Source organism: Vigna unguiculata, chromosome 10 (assembly GCF_037176805.1).
Source record: "Vigna unguiculata cultivar grain cowpea cultivar isolate G323 ecotype 2 chromosome 10, ASM3717680v1, whole genome shotgun sequence".
Classification (NCBI taxonomy): Eukaryota; Viridiplantae; Streptophyta; class Magnoliopsida; order Fabales; family Fabaceae; genus Vigna; species Vigna unguiculata.
This window is the reverse complement of record NC_140801.1, coordinates 49,312,265-49,336,986: the sequence shown is the minus strand read 5'-3', so window position 1 is coordinate 49,336,986 and position 24,722 is coordinate 49,312,265. Positions and strand designations below refer to the sequence as shown.

Genomic DNA, 24,722 nt, shown 5'->3' with positions numbered 1-24,722 from the left:
ATTTTCTATAATTGGTATTTAGTTATTTCTGTGCTGCATCTCATGAAATGTATTGTCTCAATAAATTGTATTTTTGGCACTTCTCAATTTATAAATGGATCAGTTTGTTAAGTGTACTACATTAACTAATAATTATTTCTATGCATTCTAAGAAAATCAGAAACTAATTTTCATTTATCTGTAATCGTGAAAATCAATTTTAAATCAATTAATTTTATGAAAAGATATTTAGAATAATTTGTACTTTAACTAAGACAGGTCAGTGTTTGTTTTAAAATAACACCTTGGTTACAAGAATAAAAGTAATTAATATGTTTTTGAAATGTACTTCACCATTTATTTTTAAAGTATCGATAAATGATCATTAACCATTATTTTGAACCTGAATGAATTTAAAAGAAAATAGTTACATAACATTTTCATTAATCAAATTTTACATGCAGTGTTATTTAGAAAAAAAAAATGAAATAAATAAAAAATCATAAAAAAATTCAGAATTCAACAGAAATAATGTTGGTTATTTCAACTTTAGCAAAAATAACTGTATCCAGCCTTGTAGAAAATCTGCGAAATCGTAAACGACGTCGCTGCGCTGCCCTAAGAAATGTATAAAAGTTAGGTTAATTCTAAAGATATTTCTTCCCCACATTAATTACCACTCCTTTTATTTACGAGTAAAAATCAATTTAAGCTTTGAATTTCAATTCCTCCACACACAGAAACACACGCCATCCACCATCCTTGATATTTTAATAAAAGAGAGAGAGAGAAAGGGAGAAGGAGAGAGAGAAGGAGAAGGAGAAAGAGAGAGAAAGAGAAGAGGGTGTGTTTCTGGGTTTTGAAATTTTGAGGCCCCATCAATCAAAGCCCCATCAAATCGTCCAAGCGTTTGAAAGGTGGAAACTTTTGCATCTGGGATCGTGTAATTGGGGTTTTGCGTCAAAAGGGTATCTATCAATCTATCTTTGGTTTGATGGCAAATCTGTACGTGAAGGCGGTGCCACCGGCGGATCTGAACAGGAACACGGAGTGGTTCACGTACCCTGGCGTCTGGACCACCTACATCCTCATCCTTTTCTTTTCTTGGATCCTCGTTCTCTCCGTCTTCGGTTGCTCCCCTGGCATCGCATGGACCATCGTTAATCTCGCACATTTTGCTGTATCTTCCTCTTTCTACTTCTTTTAATCAATTAATTTAATTACTGCCTTTTGTTCTGAGAAAATGAAGTTGAGTTCTTGTCTTTGATTTGTTACCTTATTTATCCCTGGTCTTGATGACCTTGCAGTTTAAGGCTTTTTAGGGTAAGCGTAATATGTAAAGCTGAATGTGATATTAGATAGACTTTAATTGTGATTGACCTGGATAGAACTGGGGTGTTAATTTATTGTTTCATTCGTGGTTATTAAGTATGTGATTATAATCCATTTGGCACAATAATTGGTTTTAATTTTCCGAAACATTGATTGTGAGAGGTTGGGTGGGGAAGGGATATCTTTATCATGCACATGCCAATCAGAGGTACTTCTGTCATCTGGCAAGATGATAGACAATATGTGAGTTACCATACATGTACAAATTCCTAGTTTCTGTTACCTAAGTTTTCTCTTGTTAAGGATGGGGGTGGACCTAATTCCTAGTTTATGTTACCACCAATTCGTATGCTCTTGTTCTTATTCTCTCATTGCTTGGAAGTTAGTTACTATGCAATATTCTTGTTCTTGTTCTTCCTTGGTAGGAAGTTAGTTATTGGGAATTTGAGTACTCAAAGAATGGTCCGTAGACATTATTTAAGGTTATTAAAATTCTACGTGTTAACCAATATATAATCTTAGCAAAAAGTTTAGATTATCCCAATAATCATTTGGCACTGGTCATTGGTTTTTGGGCTTCTTACTACTCTACTTCATCTTTTTAACAGTTTTTCTCCCTATTCAATAGATATTGTTTATTTTAAAGCTTAAGAAAACAATTAGTTATTAGAATATTACACCATTGTCTTTTCATTCGTATCTCCATGGCTCCACCCACCATGTTCTAAACTTTGATAAGTATTTACTATATCAGATGTATACACAGCCCCAGCTCTTCCTAAATCATTATTTGCCTCTTAGTTGAGAAAGACATTTATGCAGCTATGTAATTTGCTTGAAAATGCCCTAGGTTTCTGTGCATCTCATAATCTCCGTCTGCTGATAATTATGATGATGGTCTGGCTTTGCTCCAAATTGCTGGCCATAAAAATTCGTTTGGCGTCTTATTTGTGAACAGTTGGCATTCTGCATTCTGGATGATGTTTGGAGATGCATTTTGATTTTTTAGAAATTAGAATGCCAACTGTTTCTGAAATTGTTAAAAGAAGTTGAATGGGGTTCTGGGAAGTGGAAATGCTACAGAGCAGGGAGTTCTTCGTTTCTTTGCTTCCTCTTGACCTAGAACTAAATGTGCTTCCTCTTAATTGTTGTGAATCTTGAACTAGATGTGCTTTTATTTTACTGTATTTGCAAGTATCATCTTCCAATATTAGCTCTTACAGATAGGTTTTAGCTCTTACAGATAGGTTTGAAATGAACGGTCTATCATGGTTGTTTTATCCTTTTGTTTTTTGGAGTGGAAGTTATGTCTTCTAATCAAACTCATTAAACATAATATTTGGAAAACTTATTTTGATCATTTATTACTTCTTGAAGTAATGAGCAGGTCCTTTTCTTCTCTACTTTCAATCAAAATGGAACGATTGTATCAGTCTATAAATTAATATTATTTATAAATTATTGCTAAATTAATGTTAAAAATTATTTTATATCTCTAAATGGCTTAATTGATTATGCTGTGTCCATCAGGTAACATATCACTTTTTTCACTGGAAGAAAGGAACTCCATTTGCAGAGGACCAAGGCATCTACAATAGATTGACATGGTGGGAGCAGGTAGACAATGGAAAGCAGCTTACTCGTAACAGGAAGTTTCTAACAGTTGTTCCTTTGGTCCTGTAAGTTTTCTAATATGCAAGCCATAATTGGTATTTGCTTCTGGTGATGTTATAGGATCTGTGTTTGTGTGTGTGCACCCATGGCTATGTAAATAAACAGTATTCCTTAAAATATTGTTTATACACTGATGTGGGCAAATGTATATGATTCTTGTAGTGTTATTCATGCATTCACTTCTTGTTGTGCTAGAACTTGCAAATAAGTTTAATGCTTGTGTAGAAACCATAAGTAACAGCTTATCCAATTCATAGTTGCAAATAATATCAAATAGTGTCACAATTGGCCATGCTACTAAAATTGAATAGCATCACATTTTGAAGTAGTCTCCGTCACAGATGTGGTAGATGGTAAAATTGCAGAAAATCGTTGCTGGAATGTGTTATTGGACCTTTTAGCTTTAGAAAAAAAAACTTTTCGAGACAGCATCGTTTAGGGCTGTGTTGGGGACAATTATGGGTTTTGCCCATATCTTTGAATCAGAACTGAAACACTACTTTGTCTGTCACATGCATGTTATGAAGTAGCACACACTGTTCTCCTTACCAACAAACTCCCACCACTATCTAACAACATTTCCAGCATTTTCCAGTATTTCTGGGTAGCTGTGACAGTTGTTGGTCTTCCATAACCTCTATAGCATTTGTTCTGTAGTTTTCAGTCATCCCAGATCCCTGCAGCCCTTTTCTGGCAAACCTGTCACTGACTCTGGCAAACCATGACCTTCTGCCATAGTTCAGTTTTGTCTCTGTTTTTTAAATCTCACTAAAACAGGTGTATCACCATGTCTATTTATCTCTTCTAAGTCTTACCCATTACTTTTTTTTGTTCCAATTGGTTACAATGATAGCCATCACACTATCCTGTTCTAGCATGCTCAGGGTCAGCCACTCAACACTGGTTTTTGGGATTGACCACTACTACCCAATATATTAATTTTGTTTTTCAAAACATGTTTTCTTCGGTCGTAAGACTACTGATCAAATTAGATTGTCCCTTTTCAAAACATGTGTACGAGAAGATGTCACTCAGCTGCAATGTAGCTTAATAAATTGAATGCTTTTGGAATTATGTTTGTTTGTTTAGAAGTTCACTATATTTGAAGGGTTATATCTGAATAATGAACGCTACATAACAGTTGTATTACAAGAAAAAGGAAAACAAGAATGCCTTTTGAGAAAAAAATGAAATATTAAAAAAAAAAGTAAAGTAAAATGACTACTTATGAAATTTTCTGCATAGCTCCATATCATTCAAATAGCTTTATATATTTCATTGGATTGTGTCTGAAATCAAAGCTTATTTCAGGAAGAGTAAGAATTTTATCAGTGTATAAAATCAATTGGATAGCTAATACCAAATGTCGATTCAATAGATAGGTTGTAAGTCATACAAAGCGAAAGTGATCTCTGATAGCAAGTTCATTTACATGGGCTTCAGGTTTGAGGAACTTTCAACAGTAAATTGAAGTTAGTTTGTGATGCTCTCTGTGTGTGCCTAGCTTATTATTAATACTATGACCCACAAATTAGCTATTATGGACATCCAAGAGCTTTATTGGAAGTGTAGGATATAAATATTGGGTCAAATATAATTTAAGAAGCCCAAGAGCCTTTTCGAATGAGTACTAATGTTTGCTAAAAGAATTATATAAAACGAATAAAAGTTAGCATAAGATCTGGAGGTTTATATTCTTCATGGTGATTGGGGCTTGGCTTGATCTATTATGTACCTTGATTTTTGGGTGAAGCTATTTGTCTTTATAACTGAAATTTCGAGGGGCTTACATGGCTTAGTTTTTCCTGAGAATTCTTTTGATAGAACACATATTGTTTGATCTAAAAAACATTTTGACTCCTCTGAAACAAAGGATTCATTTATTGCTACTATATATTTTGTGTAAAATCAATGAAATAAGTTTTGACATGATTTCTTACATATATCGATTTATTTCATCAGAGTATCAGTAATTGGTTTTCCACTCCATGTTAAAACTGTACACATTTCTCTCTAAAGATCCCCTCTACGAGAAACAAAATCTTGAATGAAAAACAAAATTACATAAGAGGATGAGAAATCCACCTTAACAAAGCGCAGAAGAGAAATAAAGTAAAGAAATTTGAATACTTCAAAACAAAACCTTCTCAAAGATTCAGTGTAGTAAGCAACAGGGAGAGTCCAAAAAGATGTTCATGCAAATTGGCAGATTTTTTTTTCCCCAAAGATATTCTTGAAAATGAAAGCATTTTTGGATGCCAAAGGCATTGCACATAGACTTACTTTATAGAGCCGTCAAAATCCATGAAGTTTATCATAACTGAATACTGATCCCGTTCAAGTACGCATTGGGTTCAGTTTATTTGGAGAAATCATTTGGGGTGGTTAACATAAGTATTTTCCTAGAATTTTCATTCCCAAACATGCACTAAAATGGTACAACAATCTTGTTTTTCAACACTGAATTTCAACAGCTGAAGTTAATGCTTGTGGATATGATTTTGGCTTCAGCAATAGGACTGTATGTCTGTAGCTTTGATGTGATTCGGATTCTTACAGAAACTGTCCTGAGCATTGAGGAAAAATCTACTGCCGAGGTGTAAAAGTCGCAGTGTTGCATGTTACTAAATGTTAGTTTTCATCAACAACATAAGCTTTGTACTGCAAATGTGAGGATGTTGTAGTTGAGGAGCAGAAAATCATAAGAGGGCACCTATTGAAAATAATAATATGGTAGAATCTTACCTAAGGTGGTTTGACCTTGAGAGAGAAAAAAATCAAGTGGGGGAAGTAGTGCTAACATCTGTTCAGGTTAATACGGTTGAGTATCCCCTTAGGTTGATTTAAATGGACTCGCTGAGGATTTAGTTCTTGACATAACACAATGGTTTTGTAGTATTCCATGGCTGACCCTACTTAGTGGGGAATTGTATAATACTTGATATCATGAAGTAAATTTCTTTGACTTAGTTAGAATTTGAAAAGTGATAGTTCTTTACTGTATTGTTTGTGATTGCCAGGTACTTGATAGCATCCCACACAACCGACTATCAGAATCCAATGCTGTTCTTCAACACTGTTGCTGTGATTGTGCTGGTTGTTGCAAAGTTCCCCCACATGCACAAGGTGAGGATTTTTGGAATCAATGCTGATAAGTGAAATGTTGCTGTGTCCTTGAAAACCTGGTCACCTGCTCAAGAGCCTCTTGTCCTTTTGTTCTGGAAAAAGGTCACACCTTTGTATAGAAGGCAGAAGTGGAAGGATACTCAAGTAATGTTCTGTTGCCAACTGCTTTTTAACCTGCTTCTAAAGCATTATTAAACAAATAAATATGTTGAGTTATTTCTGTACAGTAGAGAAGTATATGTATCGAATTATAACGGTGCTTTTAAAATGTACCTTTCTTTTCTTGCCTTTTTCCTTTTATTCATGCCTCCGAACTCAGATATACAAGAATCATCCTTTGCATTGGTATTCAAGTTTATTGCTATAACCTTCTCTTTTGGAAATAAAGGTCTTAGTCATCATCACCATAAGTGGAATACTTACCTTGGACGTCACCTGAAATTTCACAAGTCAAATGGTGAGTTTTGGCCACAAAAAGAAAGTAAAGACATTGTGGTATGAGAGAAAAGTTGAATGAATCATGTGGAAATTTCAAAACCAGAGTCACACTATGTTGAAAACTCAAAGCATGTTTTTGTTTTTACGCAAGCTGAATACTTTTATATGTTTGTGCTTACTCTAAATTCCCTTTTATAATAATTAATATTTTTATCATAGATTAACAAGTTAATTGACTTCTGTTATGAAAAGTAATAATGCACAGATTGCAAAGTTGGAACTTGCTACGTACTTATGGCACAAACAAGTCTTGAGAAGATTGTTATAAAAATAAAATAAAATATTTTTTTCTTAAATTCTCATTCCAGTCGCAATACAATTCCTTCTTTTAATTTTACCTTATCATTTTTAAGAAAATTAAGAGGCTAAAATTGAATGAGGAATAAAATAAATGTCTTACAAGGGCCACTAATTTATCTATTCATGATTTTTTTTATGATCTTCACTACTAACAAGTCGTAAGTGAATTGCACAACTAAGATTAATAATACTTTTTATTCAATTTTCATCCATGACAATTACAATATTGTAAATGGGATACTTAACCTTCTTATTTTATTTGTGCCTGTTTACAATATATAATATATAATTAATCCAAAATAATGTTAAAGAACTACATTTCACATATTAGTCTCTTGTTCACTTGTCTTAAAGAAACTCATGGAAATAAAAAACAATATATACTTCATATTGTCCATGATACTCAAATTATCATTTTATGTTCAACTTACAGACAATACATAAAAATATGTTTATTTTTTTATTAGACAATGATACTTTAATCCACTTTTTTTGATCCACTTTTAACTCACTATTTCAATCACCATTAGATAATACCATCACTAAAAAGAATAAAAAAAGATGATTTAATGGTGATTAAAGCAATGAGATAAGAGTGGGTCAAAAAAAGTGGGTTAAAATATCATTTTCCTTTTTTATTATTTTACAATTTTAATATATAATTAATAAAAACAACCTTTAAATTTATATTTTTATATATTAGTTGTATTTGTAAATTACTTGTATAATGTATGAACTACTTATTAGCATGGATACAATAGTTGTTAAAAATTAAATATTTTTTAACAAATAAGTTTTTGACAGCTTCTTTTTAACAAATAAGTCCAACACATTTTTTTCTCTCCACTGTAAATCATAAGAGGGTCAAAAAAGAAAGTCTTCATCGACATAATCAAACAAAGAAAAAAATCTAGTTTCCTTAAAGTCAAATTTTGTTTTAGGATAATGATATTCCAACAAAATTTTTTGACAAGGATTTGACACGGCTGACGTGGCAGCGGTTTTTTTAATTTTTAAAAACTGAAAATGTTTGTTCGCACGTGCAGCTGAGAGAGAAACAATGCTTATGTTAAATGTCCTTTAGAGAGAGAAAGTTAAGAGGAAAAGGGGGGAAGTGAGGCGCTTCGTTGTGCAATTTGAGAGTGAGGAGAGAGAAGGTCGAAAGTGAGGCGGTGGTGTTGTTGGTGCAGTGGGACAGAGATTCCGGCAACCATTTCGCCGGTGAGAAACTGAACTTTAGAGAGAGAAGGGGAAATTGAGGCCGACGAAGTCAGAAAGTGAAGAGACAAAAGGGGGAGACTGAGGCCGGGGTGGTTTTCAAGTGAGAAAGTCAAGACAGACAAGGGGGAAAGTGAGATTCCGGCAACCATTTGGGTTGGTGGGGGTGGTGGGTCATTATCAGGCAGTGCGACAGGGAGAGGAGGCATAGTTCTGCAAATTAGTGGTGGGCTACCGGAGAGAAGTCGTCGACGACAAAGGTAACGTTTTTCGGTCGTATTACCTAGAGGATGTGTATAGTTGGCTGTGGATGTGGTTGTTGGTGATTTTTGTTCTTTTCAGCGATATGGTTGGTTAATGAGCATTTTATGTCTGTGTTTGGTTGTCCGATTTGTGTATACGGTGTTCAAGTTTGGTAAATTTATTGTTGCGTTTACATTTAATATTTTGTGATGCATGTGGTCTGTGTAATGTGTATGGCGTTGTAGGATTACAAGATGGACGACAATCGTGATGGACATGTTTATTTGTCGGAGGAGAACAAGGTTTGTTAATCTGGATTCATGTTGTTATAGTTGTGCAATTATAATGAATCACATTGAGTTGTTTGTTATGTTATCCAGATTTTATTTGGTCATTTCTGCAAGACGAAGTTTGTAGGTGCTATAAACAATAGACTAAGTGTGCAACAGAAGAACTATATTCAAGGCACTCCATTTTGGTGGTTTCCCATGGTAACCGATTCGGTGAAGATTAGTAGGAAACTTTTGAGTCTGTTATGTTACAACTGGGTTGAGAGAAGGGGCGGTTTTCGTATTGGGCAAGTCGTAGAATTTAATCTATTAGATGTTTGTTTAGGGTTAGGTTTGAGGGTTTTGGGTGAAAGAATTGATTTAAATGAGACCATTTCGGATAGTGACACTTTGAATATTTTTGGTGGTCAAACAGTTACTGTGGAGTTGATATACTACTATCTTTTGAAATACGATGATGATGTTGGTGGTGTAGAACTCTTTTGCAGGATTTACATTTTGTTAGGGATATCAGAATTCTTATTGCCCAATAAAAAGGGTATTGTTTTCCCCATAATTTTTAAGCTAGTTGATGATATTGACAACATCGGCAAATATAATTGGGGAACATTAGTGTATGAGTATTTGGTTAGTAGCTTGTGCATTGCTTCATTGGGATTGAAGAACGAGTCAGCCGCAAAGCATTTTGATGTTGTGGGCTGTGTTTATTTGCTTCAGGTAATTACAATATTGTTTTTTATTGTGCTGAAATACTGATGTTGATTGTGGTGAAGATGCCGTTGTAATTTATTTAATTTGTTGCAGTTATGGTCATTTGATCATTTACTTGTGTGCAACACAAAGTTGACATGTCGGATGAACAAGTTTCCTCGACTTTTGCATTGGATGAATGTCAAAGTTGGTGACAAAGTGATAACGAGATCATTTCATAAGAAAATGGTGAGGTGAAACTTTAAAATACGTTGTTTGTTTTAGTTTGATGTTACGTAGAGGGAATTTGTTTATAATTATTTGTATTTTTGTACAGTGTGTTGTTGATGTGTCCGTGTCAGATGAAGAACTTCGTCACGATGTTGTTAAAGAAGCATTTAAACAATTTGGCACTGCCTATAGAAATGAAGAAAAAAAGGACAAGGAAGAGGTTCTTCGTCTCCTGGAACATGAAGAAGGTGAGATAGCTAGTATGGAACATTCAATTTCTGAATTAGAAGAAATAGTTGCAAAATGTAAGGGTGAGGTTGGAAATGAAGACCCCCCAAATGATGGTTGTGCTGATGATGTCTTTGATGATGACGGTGATGAAGACGACGAAATGTTTCATGACCCTCCTGTTAAGCCGCATCAGGATGAAGAAGTTGTTGTAAACGATGACGGTGGTCAACATAGCAACATGTATGACCGTATGAAGGCCCAACCACGAAGGTGGTTCAAGAGTGTTGCGACAAGAACACCTTTTTCTGTTTACGGGAATAAGAAAAATGCGAAACCAAAATGACAAAGATTGGGATGATGTAGTTATGAATTGACCTCTACTGTGGATGTTATTAATGCAATTTGGATGTGTGATGTGTATTTTGTTTATTTATTAGGTTTGAACAAGCCGCAAGGCATGTTATTTTATTTATGACACATATTATTTTACTTTGTTATGTTTAGTTTGTTGCCTTATTGTTGAAGTTAAGCATTAATGCATGATCTGGATTGAGCATAACTTGGTAGTAAAAGAAATCAAACCACCCAAATAATATTATGTTTGGACATTTGTACAAAGAAAAACTTTATGGGGACATAACTGAATTACTGAATTGTCATTAGTGTGAATGTTAAGCAGTGCATGAATGATGGATAAAGGTATTTGTAAGTTACTTATTTCATTAAGTTTAGTCTGCATTTTCGGACTATAGTTTCCATGTAACTCCCCGCTTAGTTGGTCTTCACTCCCCAGTTATTTTGTTTGATTTATTCCTGGACATTGGGTCACGATGCAGAATTTGTGATTCATTGAATTAAGGATAATGATTATAATGCAGTAGTCCATATATGATTATAAACAACCTTTCCATGAGGTCTGCATTGCATATAGGAAAAAGTTAGTATAACTCCCCACATACGTTTTCGTTACTCCCCACTTATTTGTGAAAATTGATAATTTGTGTTGTTTAACAACATAATCCACTTCATGGAGGTTGCGTGCATGGAGAATAGTTTGCCTTGCCTTTAATGATTGAAAAAAAGTTTGGAAATTCAGTATATACGTGAACTTCACTTCAGTCAGCCATGTACAGACGAAAAAATAAACGTCACTCCCCACCTAGGTTGTCGTCACTCCCCAGTTGGTTGTTTTATGTGATACTTTTTTGGTGTTGTTTGGAAAACATCACAATCCAGTTCATGGTGGTTGCGTGCATGGACAATACTTTGGATTGCGTATAATGATTGAAAAATTTATGGGAATTGAGTTTAGAAATGAACTTCACTTGAATCAGGGATGTGTACACAAAAAAGTACACGTAACTCCCCACATAGCCTTTCCTTACTCCCCACTTAGTTGTGACACGTGATATTTCGTTTGTGTTTGCGAAACATCCCATTGCGTGAATGGGAGAAAACTTTGGATTGCCTTTATTGACTGAAAAATTTATGGGAATTGAGTTTAGGGTTTGAACTTCACTTGAATCAGGGATGAACAGATAAAAATATACACATGACTCCCCACATATGTTGTCCTTACTCCCCACTTACTTGTCATATGCGATATTTCGTTTGTGTTTGCGAAACATCCCATTGCGTCAATGGAGAAAACTTGGGATTGCCTTTGATGACTAAAATATTTATGAAAATGACTATACAAATGAACTTCACTTGAATCAGGGATGTGTACACAAAAAAGTACACGTAACTCCCCACATAGCTTATCCTTACTCCCCACTTAGTTGTGACACGTGATATTTCGTTTGTGTTTGCGAAACATCCCATTGCGTGAATGGGAGAAAACTTTGGATTGCCTTTATTGACTGAAAAATTTATGGGAATTGAGTTTATAAATGAACTTCACTTGAATCAGGGATGAACAGATAAAAATATACACGTGACTCCCCACATATGTTGTCCTTACTCCCCACTTACTTGTCATATGCGATATTTCGTTTGTGTTTGCGAAACATCCCATTGCGTGAATGGGAGAAAACTTTGGATTGCCTTTATTGACTGAAAAATTTATGGGAATTGAGTTTATAAATGAACTTCACTTGAATGAGGGATGAACAGATAAAAATATACACGTGACTCCCCACATATGTTGTCCTTACTCCCCACTTACTTGTGATATGCGATATTTCGTTTGTGTTTGCGAAACATCCCATTGCGTCAATGGAGAAAACTTGGGATTGCCTTTGATGACTGAAATATTTATGAAAATGACTATACAAATGAACTTCACTTGAATCAGGTATGTGTACACAAAAAAGTACACGTAACTCCCCACATAGCCTTTCCTTACTCCCCACTTAGTTGTGACACATGATATTTCGTTTGTGTTTGCGAAACATCCCATTGCGTGAATGGGAGAAAACTTTGGATTGCCTTTATTGACTGAAAAATTTATGGGAATTGAGTTTATAAATGAACTTCACTTGAATCAGGGATGAACAGATAAAAATATACACGTGACTCCCCACATATGTTGTCCTTACTCCCCACTTACTTGGCATATGCGATATTTCGTTTGTGTTTGCGAAACATCCCATTGCGTGAATGGGACAAAACTTGGGATTGCCTTTATTGACTGAAAAACTTATGGGAATTGACTATACAAATGAACTTCACTTGAATCAGGGATGTGTACACAAAAAAGTACACGTAACTCCCCACATAGCTTATCCTTACTCCCCACTTAGTTGTGACATGTGATATTTCGTTTGTGTTTGCGAAACATCCCATTGCGTCAATGGAGAAAACTTGGGATTGCCTTTATTGACTGAAATATTTATGGAAAATGACTATACAAATGAACTTCACATGAATCAGGGATGTGTACACAAAAAAGTACACGTAACTCCCCACATAGCCTTTCCTTACTCCCCACTTAGTTGTGATATGTGATATTTCGTTTGTGTTTGCAAAACATCCCATTGCGTGAATGGAGAAAACTTGGGATTGCCTTTATTGACTGAAATAGTTACGAAAATGACTATACAAATGAACTTCACTTGAATCAGGGATGTGTACACAAAAAAGTACACGTAGCTCCCCACATAGCCTTTCCTTACTCCCCACTTAGTTGTCATATGTGATACTTCGTTTGTGTTTGCAAAACATCCCATTGCGTGAATGGAGAAAACTTGGGATTGCCTTTATTGACTGAAATAGTTACGAAAATGACTATACAAATGAACTTCACTTGAATCAGGGATGTGTACACAAAAAAGTACACGTAACTCCCCACATAGCCTATCCTTACTCCCCACTTAGTTGTGACATGCGATATTTCGTTTGTGTTTGCGAAACATCCCATTGCGTCAATGGAGAAAACTTCGGATTGCCTTTGATGACTGAAATATTTATGAAAATGCCTATACAAATGAACTTCACTTGAATCAGGGATGTGTACACAAAAAAGTACACGTAACTCCCCACATAGCCTTTCCTTACTCCCCACTTAGTTGTGACACATGATATTTCGTTTGTGTTTGCGAAACATCCCATTGCGTGAATGGGAGAAAACTTTGGATTGCCTTTATTGAGTGAAAAATTTATGGGAATTGAGTTTATAAATGAACTTCACTTGAATCAGGGATGAACAGATAATTATATTTTGAAGTAGAAAATGAGTGTTCAATAGAAGAAAACAGTGGACTGGAACTTTTAATACATTAAGTGTATTGCATATCCCCACATACGTTTGCCCTACTATGTAGAATGATGATAAACATAGTTGTGAATAAATCACTTGAACTCTTGAAACGACCAACAATACGATCAATACTAAGCAGCAAAATTACACACACAAAATATAACGCACAGCCAACGAAACTAAGAAAATCCTACTGGAAATAAAGCAAATTAGATACTAAGCACCACAACCATGTAATTTGTCACATATTTTCACGGATCATTTGTTTGCGCAGCGTTAGTGCTTGAGGAGGTACCATCACTGCCAGAGGAACCTTGGCCATGGTCAGTCTTCTTGGTCACTATGGAGGGTTTTACAAGTTTTCGCAATAACTCATCAATATTGGGATCCATGCATGGGGGGAGGACAATGTCAGACCTTTTAGTTGCATGGATAAGCTCATCCGTTGGTTGACATATATCTGCCTTGAAGATCTAGTACCACAGAGTAACAAAATGTATACAAAGTCAAGGTGTGCGTAAAAAATGACAGTATCTCGTTGACAATGTTTAAGATTGTGATTCACACCTTCACAATGTTGCGTGCTGTAATGTTGACATAGCAAAGTCGGGGACGGGGACTGAATGCTGCAACCTATTACAACAACTATTAAAGTTAGACAAATGATGTTATAGAATGTTGAAACATCAATATGATTCACTGTTTAAGGTTGGCAACATATGTTCTTACTGTCTGCAACAGCAAAACAGCCCCCACTATGAGGTGTTGTCCGAATTCTGGATTGAGCAGCACCTTTCTATGGACACTTGCCCACACCGTCGCACTGGTATCCTATTGTTGTTTTAAGTAGAAATATTATTTGAACTATGTCGTCAACCAAAAATATCAAATGTGTGTTTTGTATGCTTACCTTTATAGATATTTGCATATCTCCTAGCCCATTAGGCTTACATTGTTTGACAATGCATGCCACAAACGGAAGAATGGTTGTGCATTTGCAACTTCCTAACTGGGTTGCATTTTCAATTTTGCCTTCCTTCAGTAGCCCTGCAGAAAACAAGTTTTTCACCCAAATGTCATTTGTTAACTAATAGGTTGGACAAATCTAAAATTATCAGTGACGGAATACCATGGAATTTTATGAACTGTTCTGCCCAATAACCATGGATTCGATTTGAAATCTCGTTCGTAAGTTGCGGAGGCAATGTCACGAGCAAATTGTTGAGTGCTTTCAGCTTGTTCATTGTCCCGATTAATCATTGCTGCTTGGACATTTCCCGCAGGTCCTGGAATTAGTGTTCTTGATGAGTTGCCTCTTTTCACGAATGACTCCAAATCCTGCTCTTCAACATCAAGTCCTTGCCAGGGTTCCATTACCTAACAACGTACGATCAAATTCAAAAAAAATATTGTACCCAGTAATACAAGGTCGAGAAAAAGCACTTGTACGTGTACACGATAAGAAATTTCGAAACCTTATTTCGTCGATCCTTTAGAATTGCAACGAAGGAATATAGTGGTGCTTTGTGTTGGTTCGCAAAGTGTTGGGCCAACGGTCCAGTACTTATACTAAAATGTCGTTAGGCGAAATGACTAAAATGCCTTTACTTTTCTTGCATTGTAAGTTTGTATTTAAAGCGGTCTGTTTCCTGTTCCATCGAGCAGAAGTAAATGTCTGTCCAACTCCCCCACCTACCAACTCTTAACTCACCTTTATGGCACCACCTTCCCCATTTTGAAGATGCAGTTCATTGATGTCTCATAATGGTGAGCCCAGCTACTTAAAGACGGATGAGCCATAACTGCGGACATCACCATAAAGCCATGTTGGTGGCAATCTTCATTGCAAGTAAGTCATTCACCTTTTTTTTGAAAAATTAATTTTTTTGTCATTCAGACATGTTCCATATCCTCATTAATGAAGCACAATGTGTGCAGTATCACAATAAGTAGAAGATGGCATTCGTGTGTCATTTGGTTTTTAGGGTTCAAGTTTACAAAACATTTATTTTGGAGGAACAAAAAATAAATACAGCCCTAACATTCGTAAGTCAAGTTGGTGGAAATATTAATGTCTGTCATTTGTAGGCATTTAATTTACCACAACATTGAGGTGATGAAGTCATTTCACTCAGCAGATAACATCCCCTTCGAGGAACATTTCGAAATCCATATACCAAATCAGCAGCCTGAACAAGTACACGTCAAAAGTGGTCTGCCTCACAATGACTCCGGAGATGATATTCCACCCAAAGTACACATGTGTTTTGATAGCTTAAATAATGTAAAACAATTTTATAAAAATTACGGTATTAGAAGCGGCTTTGGTATTCGCACCAGGACTTCAGCACGGGGCGAAGACAATGAAATCAACTACATCAAGTTGGTCTGTTCACGCGAGGGAAATTATGTGTCTGCTATTCCTCCAGAATTGAAGACCGTCCCCACTAAAGCAAAACAGTGTAAAGCTTCAATCACCGCAGCAAAGAAAGACGGACAATGGTTCATAAGGAGCGTTGTAACTGATCACAGTCATGACATTAGTCCGAAGAAGTCAAGGCTAATACGGGGCAACCGTAAAGTTGATATGCATTCAAGGCAAACTGTTGAAACTAACGATGACGCTGGTGTCCGAATTAACAAAAGTTTCCGCTCTCTTGTGTCTGAAGCAGGTGGATATGAACACGTTAACTTCATTGAACGTGATGTTCGCAACTACATTGGTCAACAAAGGCGATCATTGTGTAAGGATGGGGATGGGCAGGCCCTTCTACGACATTTTTCAAAAATGCGAGAATTAAACAACGACTTCATCTTTGAAATTGACATGAACGAAGACAACCGTATATGCAATGTTTTTTGGGCCGATGCGCGCAGTAGAGCGGCATCTGAGGATTTTGGTGATGTTGTGTCTTTTGACACCACATATCTGACCAACAAATATGACATGCCTTTCGCTCCTTTTGTAGGTGTTAATCACCATGGACACTCCATTTTATTAGGTTGTGGTCTAGTATCAGTTGAAGACACAAGGTCGTTCGTGTGGATTTTTGAATGCTGGCTTCGGTGCATGTATAACAAACCACCGGAAGGAATTGTTACCGACCAATGTAAGGCAATGCTTAATGCAATTGGAGAAGTTTTCCCAAATACCAAACATCGATGGTGTCTATGGCACATAATGAAAAAAGTGCCGGAAAAATTGCAAGGTTACACAAATTACAAATCTATCAAGACTGAATTGAAAAGACTAGTGTATGATTCAATCACGGTGGGTGAGTTTGAGTTGGGATGGCAGGCATTTATTGGACAATATGATTTGACCACAAACGACTGGCTCACTACATTGTTTGACGAGAGACATTGTTGGGTTCCTTGCTATCTAAAAAGTCAGTTTTGGGCTGGAATGTCAACCACCCAAAGGAGTGAAGGCCTGAACGCTTTTTTTGATGGGTTCATTAATTCGGGAACTACTTTGCAACAATTTGTTGTGCAATATGACAACGCATTACGGCAAAACGCAGAAAAAGAATTTGAAGCTGACTTTGCTTCATCCAATACCACTGTTGCATGTGGATCACAATCTCTTATTGAGAGGCAATTTCAACTAGAGTACACGCACGCCAAATTTGCGGAGGTCCAGAACGAATTTAGGGGAAAGATTAATTGTTTCGTGAAAAGGGTGTTCGAAGACGGATGTCTGTTGAACTATACTGTAAGGGAAGAGTGGTTGTGGGAGGGAAAAAAATACCACAGAATGCATGATGTTGTGCTTGACACGCTGACAACCAATATCCAATGTAGTTGTATGTTGTTTGAGTTTAGGGGCATCATGTGTCGTCACAGCTTGTTGACGCTTGGACAAGAAGACATTGAGTGCGTGCCAGAAAAATATGTTCTCCGTCGCTGGTCCAAAAATGTTAGGAGGAGGCATAGTTTGATAATAGCGGGATACAATAGAAGTAATGATGACCCACGGATGCAAAGATACAAAATCTTATGCAAGAGGTTTTACGATTTAGCGGAGGTGGCATGTGACTCAGACGCTTCATCTACGATGTTGTGCAATGAGCTGAATTCTATTGCAAAAGGATTAGGTGTCCCTACCAAATCTAATCCTTTTTTACTTACCCAACAAGGTGACATTGAAGACAATGGCGGTGAACATGTTAAATCCCATTTGAAAATTTAAATTATTGACCTTAATTACATGTTAAACACAAAAACAGAGCACTTCATAGTTTAACACAAGGGCAACACGGTGACAATTGTGATTTGAATACATTTATGACTCATCCATAATTGACCGTTGAAAGGAATATGTGTATCCGTTTCGAACCCCTCAGGTCTTCCCATTAAACGGACACGACTTTTGATAACCCCTCACCCACTATTATTTATTGTGACACCCGAACCCTAATGGCAGCAAAGTTGAGATTTCCTTTCATAGTTAAGGACAATTTAAGCACCACCAGATTCGCATCATGGCCGGAAATTTTAGTGCACGTATGGGGGAAAACAATGATCGAACACAAGCAGTTTCGGAGACGACGGTATTGTGGACTTTCACCACCATCAACATTCATGGTCAGGTATGTCTTTCAGTTATATTCGCCCATGTCCTGAATCTTTGTAGGGTTCTAAATTCTTTTTTAATGCGGTTCCAAGTTTTATTTGTGCATGTAAAACTTCGCGTATGTCGATCGACATTTTTCTGCGGCATTTGAAAACAAACTGCAGGACCAATGGACTTTAGTTGATAATTTTGGGAACACCTTTGTGGTGACCTACAACATGGATACATTGAACCCAAAATTAACCAATGGATGGAAAGACCTAGAGAACATATACACTGACCAATTAGTCGACTCATATGTTCAGCTTCGTTACGTTGGAGGCAATCGCTTTCAAATAACATGTTTTGTCGGCCTATGTGAACCAAAGAATAAGGAGTCATTTTTATTAGGTGCTGCAACGCACCCTGGGACAGCCCTATACGCTGTGAAGTTGACGAAATCTCATGCACAAGCTAGCCATCTGGTAGTATCTATTCCTTAACTTCTTATGTGTTGCTTTCAAAACTGTGACTGCAATTTGGAGTTGACCTCATCTGACTCCATGTGTACTTGTGTTATTTGACTGTTTGCAGGACCTCAATGTTCGTTTTGGTGACATCATAAGAAGCCTACAAATGGATGTGGTTTACCTTTTGGCAACAAGAAGCGGAGTAGAGTGCAAACTGCTGGTTTCCCGGAATAAGAGATCAACCAAGTTTGGACAAGGGTGGAGGCAGTTCTGTGTAGACAATCAATTGAAGGAAGGAGACAGACTTGTGTTTGAGGTTGACCATGTTCAGAAACATTGCATAATTGAGGTTTTCATCAATGGATGCAATTGTGATGTCGCCAAGTCCATCAATTTAGACTAATTTCATAATGTCGCATCTAGCATTATGTTGTTTGAACAATTATGTTATCCAAGAAAGTTAATTATTTGTTCCCACCTATTGGATCCGTTTGTTTACGTTATTGGCTTTATGTTACAAACCTCATTCCTAAGTCATTCACTTAGACACTGATTAATTAAAGTTACCTATTTCTGATTGAAGACGATAGATGGGAGTCGTTGTGACTTAAGCGTTATTCCTATTACGTTGGTTAACAAATAAAGTCCTTTGCGTCACTTAAGCGTTACCCTTCTTCAAATAAAATAATTTCATGTAAATCGACCCACACAAGACCCCAAAGTTATACGTGGTACAAAAGCGGGGAGTTAGTCGTAGTTAAGTGGGGAGTACAGTTTAACTTTTTGAACACTGCTTCAACATTCAAGATAAATTAATCTTAAGTAATCTGTTTCGACGTTTAACAATGATGTTGCGCACTCACGACGTCTAATACACCAATCCAAATTCAATGACCGCAAGTGGGTGGATTTAATATGAGCACACAATTTCAATAACACCAGACGCCTATGTGGGGAGCAAGGAACCTCTACGTGGGGAGTTGAAGCAGAGTTTTGTGAACAGAAGTGCAGGACGTAGACAAAAACGATAAAAAATTGTGGTCAAGCGTTATTCCTATTACGTTGGTTAACAAATAAATTCCTTTGCGTCACTTAAGCGTTACCCTTCTTCAAATAAAATAATTTCATGTAAATCGACCCAGACAAGACCCCAAAGTTATACGTGGTACAAAAGCGGGGAGTTAGCCGTAGTTAAGTGGGGAGTACAGTTTAACTTTTTGAACACTGCTTCAACATTCAAGATTAATTAATCTTAAGTAATCTATTTCGACGTTTAACAATGATGTTGCGCAGTCACGACGTCTAATAAATCCTTTAAAATTATAATAAAATTCAAAATCACCTTACGATTTTTAATTAATAAAACCCATCAGGTTCTTCGCCATGTTTTATTTTATGGTAAATTATTTTTTTTAATTTCTTAGAGATTATAAGAATTAAATTTAATATTTATACGATTAATTACATAACTTATATTTTATGAATAATATTATCTCTGATCTAAATATTTGAATACTCTCCTTATTTTCCCATCAAAACATGTGTTTTATAATAGCAGCAGATAATCTCAAGAGACTATATAGTATTTTAGCTAAAACTGTCTTTGTGAGATTTTTTCTAAAATATAATAAATGTTATTCACATGCCTTTTGAACATGATTTGGTACATTTTACAAAACATTCCTATGATAATTATGTTACTAAGTTGTTGTTTTTCAATTTATGTACTTTATAAAATATTTGAGTGAGAATTTACTTAAAAAAACTTTAAATATAATAATATTTAATTCATAGTAAAATTTGGTAAGTATAAATTGAAATTTATTAATATTTAGTTATTTCTTGTTACATCCTTTATTTACTTTCTACCGTTCTTTTCTATTCATTATTTCCACATATATATTATTTGCACTTGTCTAAATTTTTTCCGTTATTTCCGGACCATGTAAGCAAAATATATTTAAAAATTTAAATCCTTCCATATCAAATTTAGAAGCTTCAATACTCTTTTTTGTTTAAATAACCTTAAGAGAAATGCACCATCTTTATAAATATTTTTAAAGGATATTCATTTTTTTATTTTCAAATATATATGTTTAACAAACCAGAAATTCACCATTTATATTTTATTTAATAAAAGTGGCACAAGCATCCATTCTTTACCGCTAAGTATCATGTTATTTATTTAGAAAACTTTTTATTCCTTTATCTTTTTTCTTTTCTTTTTTAAATTTAAGATCAGTTTAATTTTATTAAACCTAATAACTTATTGATAAGAAACAGGAAAATTTACCAGTATAAAAAACCATAAAAAAGAAATGTAAATAAACCAAGTTTTATCGAACATTTTCAAAGTTAAACCATGCTGATTTAGTCAACGAAAAATGGCATGCATGAATCAGATAAGGAAAGTGTTTTTATAATCGAAAGGACATGAGAATTTAGGGAAACACAGAAGGAGACAGGTGCAGTGTTTCTGAATTTACCGAAGACTTTTACGTGGCTGAACTGTTATTTTAATTGAAGAGTTTGAAACAGCGAAAAGAGAAGATTTCGAATTCGAAAGATGAATCTATGCCCTGAGAAGATCGAAAAGGAATAATAATAATAATTAAGAGATGACTGAAAGTGAAAAACACAACAGAACAACATTAATTAGTTGTTTTTAATGAATAATAATGGTGGACATGTGAAGGCAATGCATTGACCTAGCTGGTGGAAGAAACAGTTTCCACTTGCCCCAAGGGAATGTTTGAGGACCCCACAAAAATACCGAACGAAGTTGTGCTTTTCAGAAAATTTTTCTAAGTCATTGCAAATACTATAATTAACAGCAGGTGGATGAATGACATAGGGCACACTGAAGGAGTTAAATAATGAATGCAACAAGTGGATGAAAATTATATATAATATGTTATTAGGTTAGTAGTATATTTAGTTGGGGCAGGTAATCCAATTTTCAAAGATTTGTCTAATTATATTATGTATATGATCAATAGTATTATACATGTAATTGATTAACTCTATCTAGGTTGCATTAAAAGTGGGTGTGACATTAATTCCTGAATCAGCTAAAACACTGAGATCATACAACACTCCCTTGTCCTTCCTTTTCAGATTTCTTTTACTATAATTCCTCCGAATAATTCCACCAAAGTGCTTTCATAGTTGGAAGAATCTCAGATGTGATAATGAAGACAACAAAGCTGACAACCCACTAATTTTTGCACACACACACATAGAAAGAGTAGCTGGAAAGACCACAAAGCAACTCAACCAAATTTATAATTACAAACTTCCAACACCTAACTCTCTTTCTCTTTCCTTCATCACCCCAAAACTCCTTTCAACAAAACATTTCAAAAACCATAAGGTACAATCGAGAAGATCTCTTACGAGTACAAATTCTCTATTAATTTTTTTAGTAATTCTCTCAGAATACACCGATGTTGATAATTTAAATGTATTTTGAAGACACAGCAAAATAGACGACCAAAGCATCAAAATAAAACCAAATCCATATGCTTCATTCCCACATGATAGTTCAATGAATACAGGAATTGCATGTGCCATGGAGAAAAACAGGCCCAGTATTCACTTCTTCTTCTTCTATGTCTCTCTCTATATATATAATATGTAATTTAAAAGCAACCGAGATCAGAAGTAAAACCCTCACGTTCTCTCAGATAAACAAAGGAAGTGTGTAGTAATAATAATAATAATAATTAACCTTGTGTGTCCTATTGTTAGTTCTGAACAACTTCAGGCCAACGATATCCATATTGTGGAAAGAGAAAAATAGGGAAGATCAAAGATCAAAACAAAGAAAATATGTTATTTATTAATGCATGTTCTCTTGATTATTTTTTTTCCTTTGTCCTCCCATTTTTCTTTCTTACCATGTCCCTTCACCAATCATTCCAGTCCAATATCCAGATGAGTTTCCCTGTTGCGGTTGTTGTTGTTGTTGTTCTTTACTGTGTTCCACTTCAGCTGATCCTGCTGCAGCAGAAAGCTGCTTATTGACATCTCCAAAAGGGAACAAAACTCTGCCACCCCTCTCTTGGACCTGATGATGATCATATGATCTATTTCCCATCCCATCAACTGAGGAAAAGCTGAGGCTTGGTTTCACTTCTTGCATGGGAAACCCTGATGGGTAAAGGGCATTGTTGTTTCCTGAGTTTGGCATCAAGGAAGAAGGAGCATAAGGGTTCAAGCCCCTTGATGCCATGCTGGACCTCAGAAGCTCAAGAGCTGAAAGAGAGGCTGGAGCAGCAGAACAAGAAGGAGAGTTTTGGTGATGATGATGATGAGTGGTGTCACTGTTTTGCATCTCAACATAAGGGGAGATGCCATGATGATGAGGATGATGATAGTTGTCCATAGCTGGGAAAGCCAGGTTGAGATCCTGGCCACCATGTAACATTTTAGGGTTTTGTGAAGAGAGGTTTGGGGGATTTAGGTCAGGAAGCTTTGATGATGATGATGAGGATGATGAAGCTGTGATTCCTCCTGCTCCTGCTCCTGCTGCTGCTGAAGAAACCTTCTTGTTCTTCCTTGAACCACCTCCAACCGGAACGTTTCTCAGAGACCCTCCTTCTGTCCAATACCTTCTACAAGTCTTACAGAAGTATCTTGGTTGTGTGAGGCTGTAGTTGTTGTAATAACAGAACTTTGTGTTCGTCGAATTGCACCTTGGACAATTCAGTTGCTCTTGTGGTCTTGCTTTCTTCTCTAAAACTGGCCTTGCACATGAATTTGGACCCATCCCCTCCATCACTCTCTCACAACTCCAATGTCCTCAGAAACCCCAAAAGAGAGAGAACAAACACCTACAGTTACAAGTGTATCCACAACCACAAAAACTAAGCTTTATCCAACCAAATAAAACCACATGGTTCAGTGAGACAAAACTCCATACTGCTGGTGGTGGTGGTGGTGGTGGTGATTTTGAAGTTTACACGCAAGATTTTTGAAGATTAGTCAACAACAAAATCAAAGATACAGTACTGAGAACAAATACAAAGTTTTGAAAAATGTAAAGGAATCAATAATCGACAATACTAATAAGAAACAGTATCTTTTTAAGTTTTTGTTTGGTTTAACAAATGATCGCACACGAGCAAAAGGGAAAAGGGAAGAAAAAGAAAAAGAAAAAGAAAAAGCAGTGGTTTTGTATATAGGATTTGATGAAAAACTTGGTTTGGTAGAAAAAGATATAGAAGATGGAATGTGTGTGTATATATATATATATATATATATATATATATATATATATGAAAGATAGAAAGAAGTTTGAAATGTAGTGGAAGTTGATATTTTGTGTCAGCTTTTGAAGAAGAAGGCGAAAACCCAGAATAAATAAGTGAGAATTGTGGTTGAAAGAGGGATGAAATTGAAAGAAAAAGCAAAGGGTGATTTGAGAGAGAGAGAAAGAAATGAACCTTGTTTGTCTGAAACTGCTCCTTAGTGCAAGAAAGAATGTTTTGGTTGGTTTGTGGGGTGGCTTTATGCGTAGCCTTACTTTATGAATGCAACAAAGGAAAAGGAGAAAGCGAGAAGAGAAGAGAGAAGAGAAGTCTCTCGTTTGACTACACTATCAATATCTCTTCACCATCTTTTAGCCTTTAAGGGACTCACTTTTTTTTTTTTGTTAGGATACTTATGAACATACACTTTACTATCATCATCTACTTCACTTTCTTTTTACATTTTCTATTACATCACTTATATCATATTTATTATTATTATTATTATTTTATCTTCACTTTCTTCACAGTTCCGTATTTTTAAAATTAATTTAGCTTAATTTGTTTATGTATACTCAATAATTCTATATTATTTCAGAGTTGATATTAAAAATGTAATTTAAATATTTTTTTCTTTTTTATCTTTCAAAACATCTCTTAAGAATAAAGTTGTGATAAAATTTTAATCTCTAAAATGAATAATATCTAATAATTGATTTAACAATGTCTCGTATAGTTCAGAAGTCAAAATTAAATGCACTTTAAATACTTTTTCATTTTATTTTTTGAGGTGTCTTTTAAAGATAAAATTATGACGAAGTTTCATACTCCAATATCCACACCGACAATACCTTGAAAATACGATCATTATTTTTAATATTTGTTGGACAGACTTAGATCGGGGCAAAATAAAATTATAATTTTAAAATCAAT

General features: G+C 35.5%; 3 protein-coding genes across 4 annotated transcripts; 2 read left to right on the top strand and 1 right to left on the bottom strand.

The window, feature by feature from the left end:
* The first annotated feature begins 713 nt into the window (after nt 1-713).
* Nucleotides 714-6,459, top strand: LOC114166778 (uncharacterized). Its single transcript, XM_028051600.2, has 3 exons — nt 714-1,159; nt 2,842-2,990; nt 6,006-6,459. Exons 1-3 carry the CDS (start codon nt 974-976, stop codon nt 6,142-6,144), a joined length of 474 nt encoding a protein of 157 aa, XP_027907401.1. The 5' UTR covers nt 714-973; the 3' UTR covers nt 6,145-6,459.
* A 9,169-nt stretch (nt 6,460-15,628) lies between these two features.
* Nucleotides 15,629-17,704, top strand: LOC114165627 (protein FAR1-RELATED SEQUENCE 5-like). Its single transcript, XM_028050204.1, has one exon. The coding sequence runs from the start codon at nt 15,629-15,631 to the stop codon at nt 17,702-17,704; it is 2,076 nt and encodes a 691-aa protein (XP_027906005.1).
* A 4,339-nt stretch (nt 17,705-22,043) lies between these two features.
* DAG2 (Dof-type zinc finger DNA-binding family protein) lies at nt 22,044-24,158 on the bottom strand. Of its 2 annotated transcripts, none has more exons than XM_028052733.2 (2): nt 23,985-24,158; nt 22,044-23,372 (listed from the first exon to the last, which is right to left on the bottom strand). In XM_028052733.2, the coding sequence occupies exon 2, from the start codon at nt 23,315-23,317 to the stop codon at nt 22,433-22,435; it is 885 nt and encodes a 294-aa protein (XP_027908534.1). In that variant the 5' UTR covers nt 23,318-23,372; nt 23,985-24,158; the 3' UTR covers nt 22,044-22,432. The 2 variants fall into 2 exon arrangements, with proteins under 2 accessions (XP_027908534.1, XP_085523780.1); XM_085667654.1 differs by having other exon boundaries at nt 22,044-23,463; nt 23,985-24,129.
* Nucleotides 24,159-24,722: the final 564 nt, after the last annotated feature.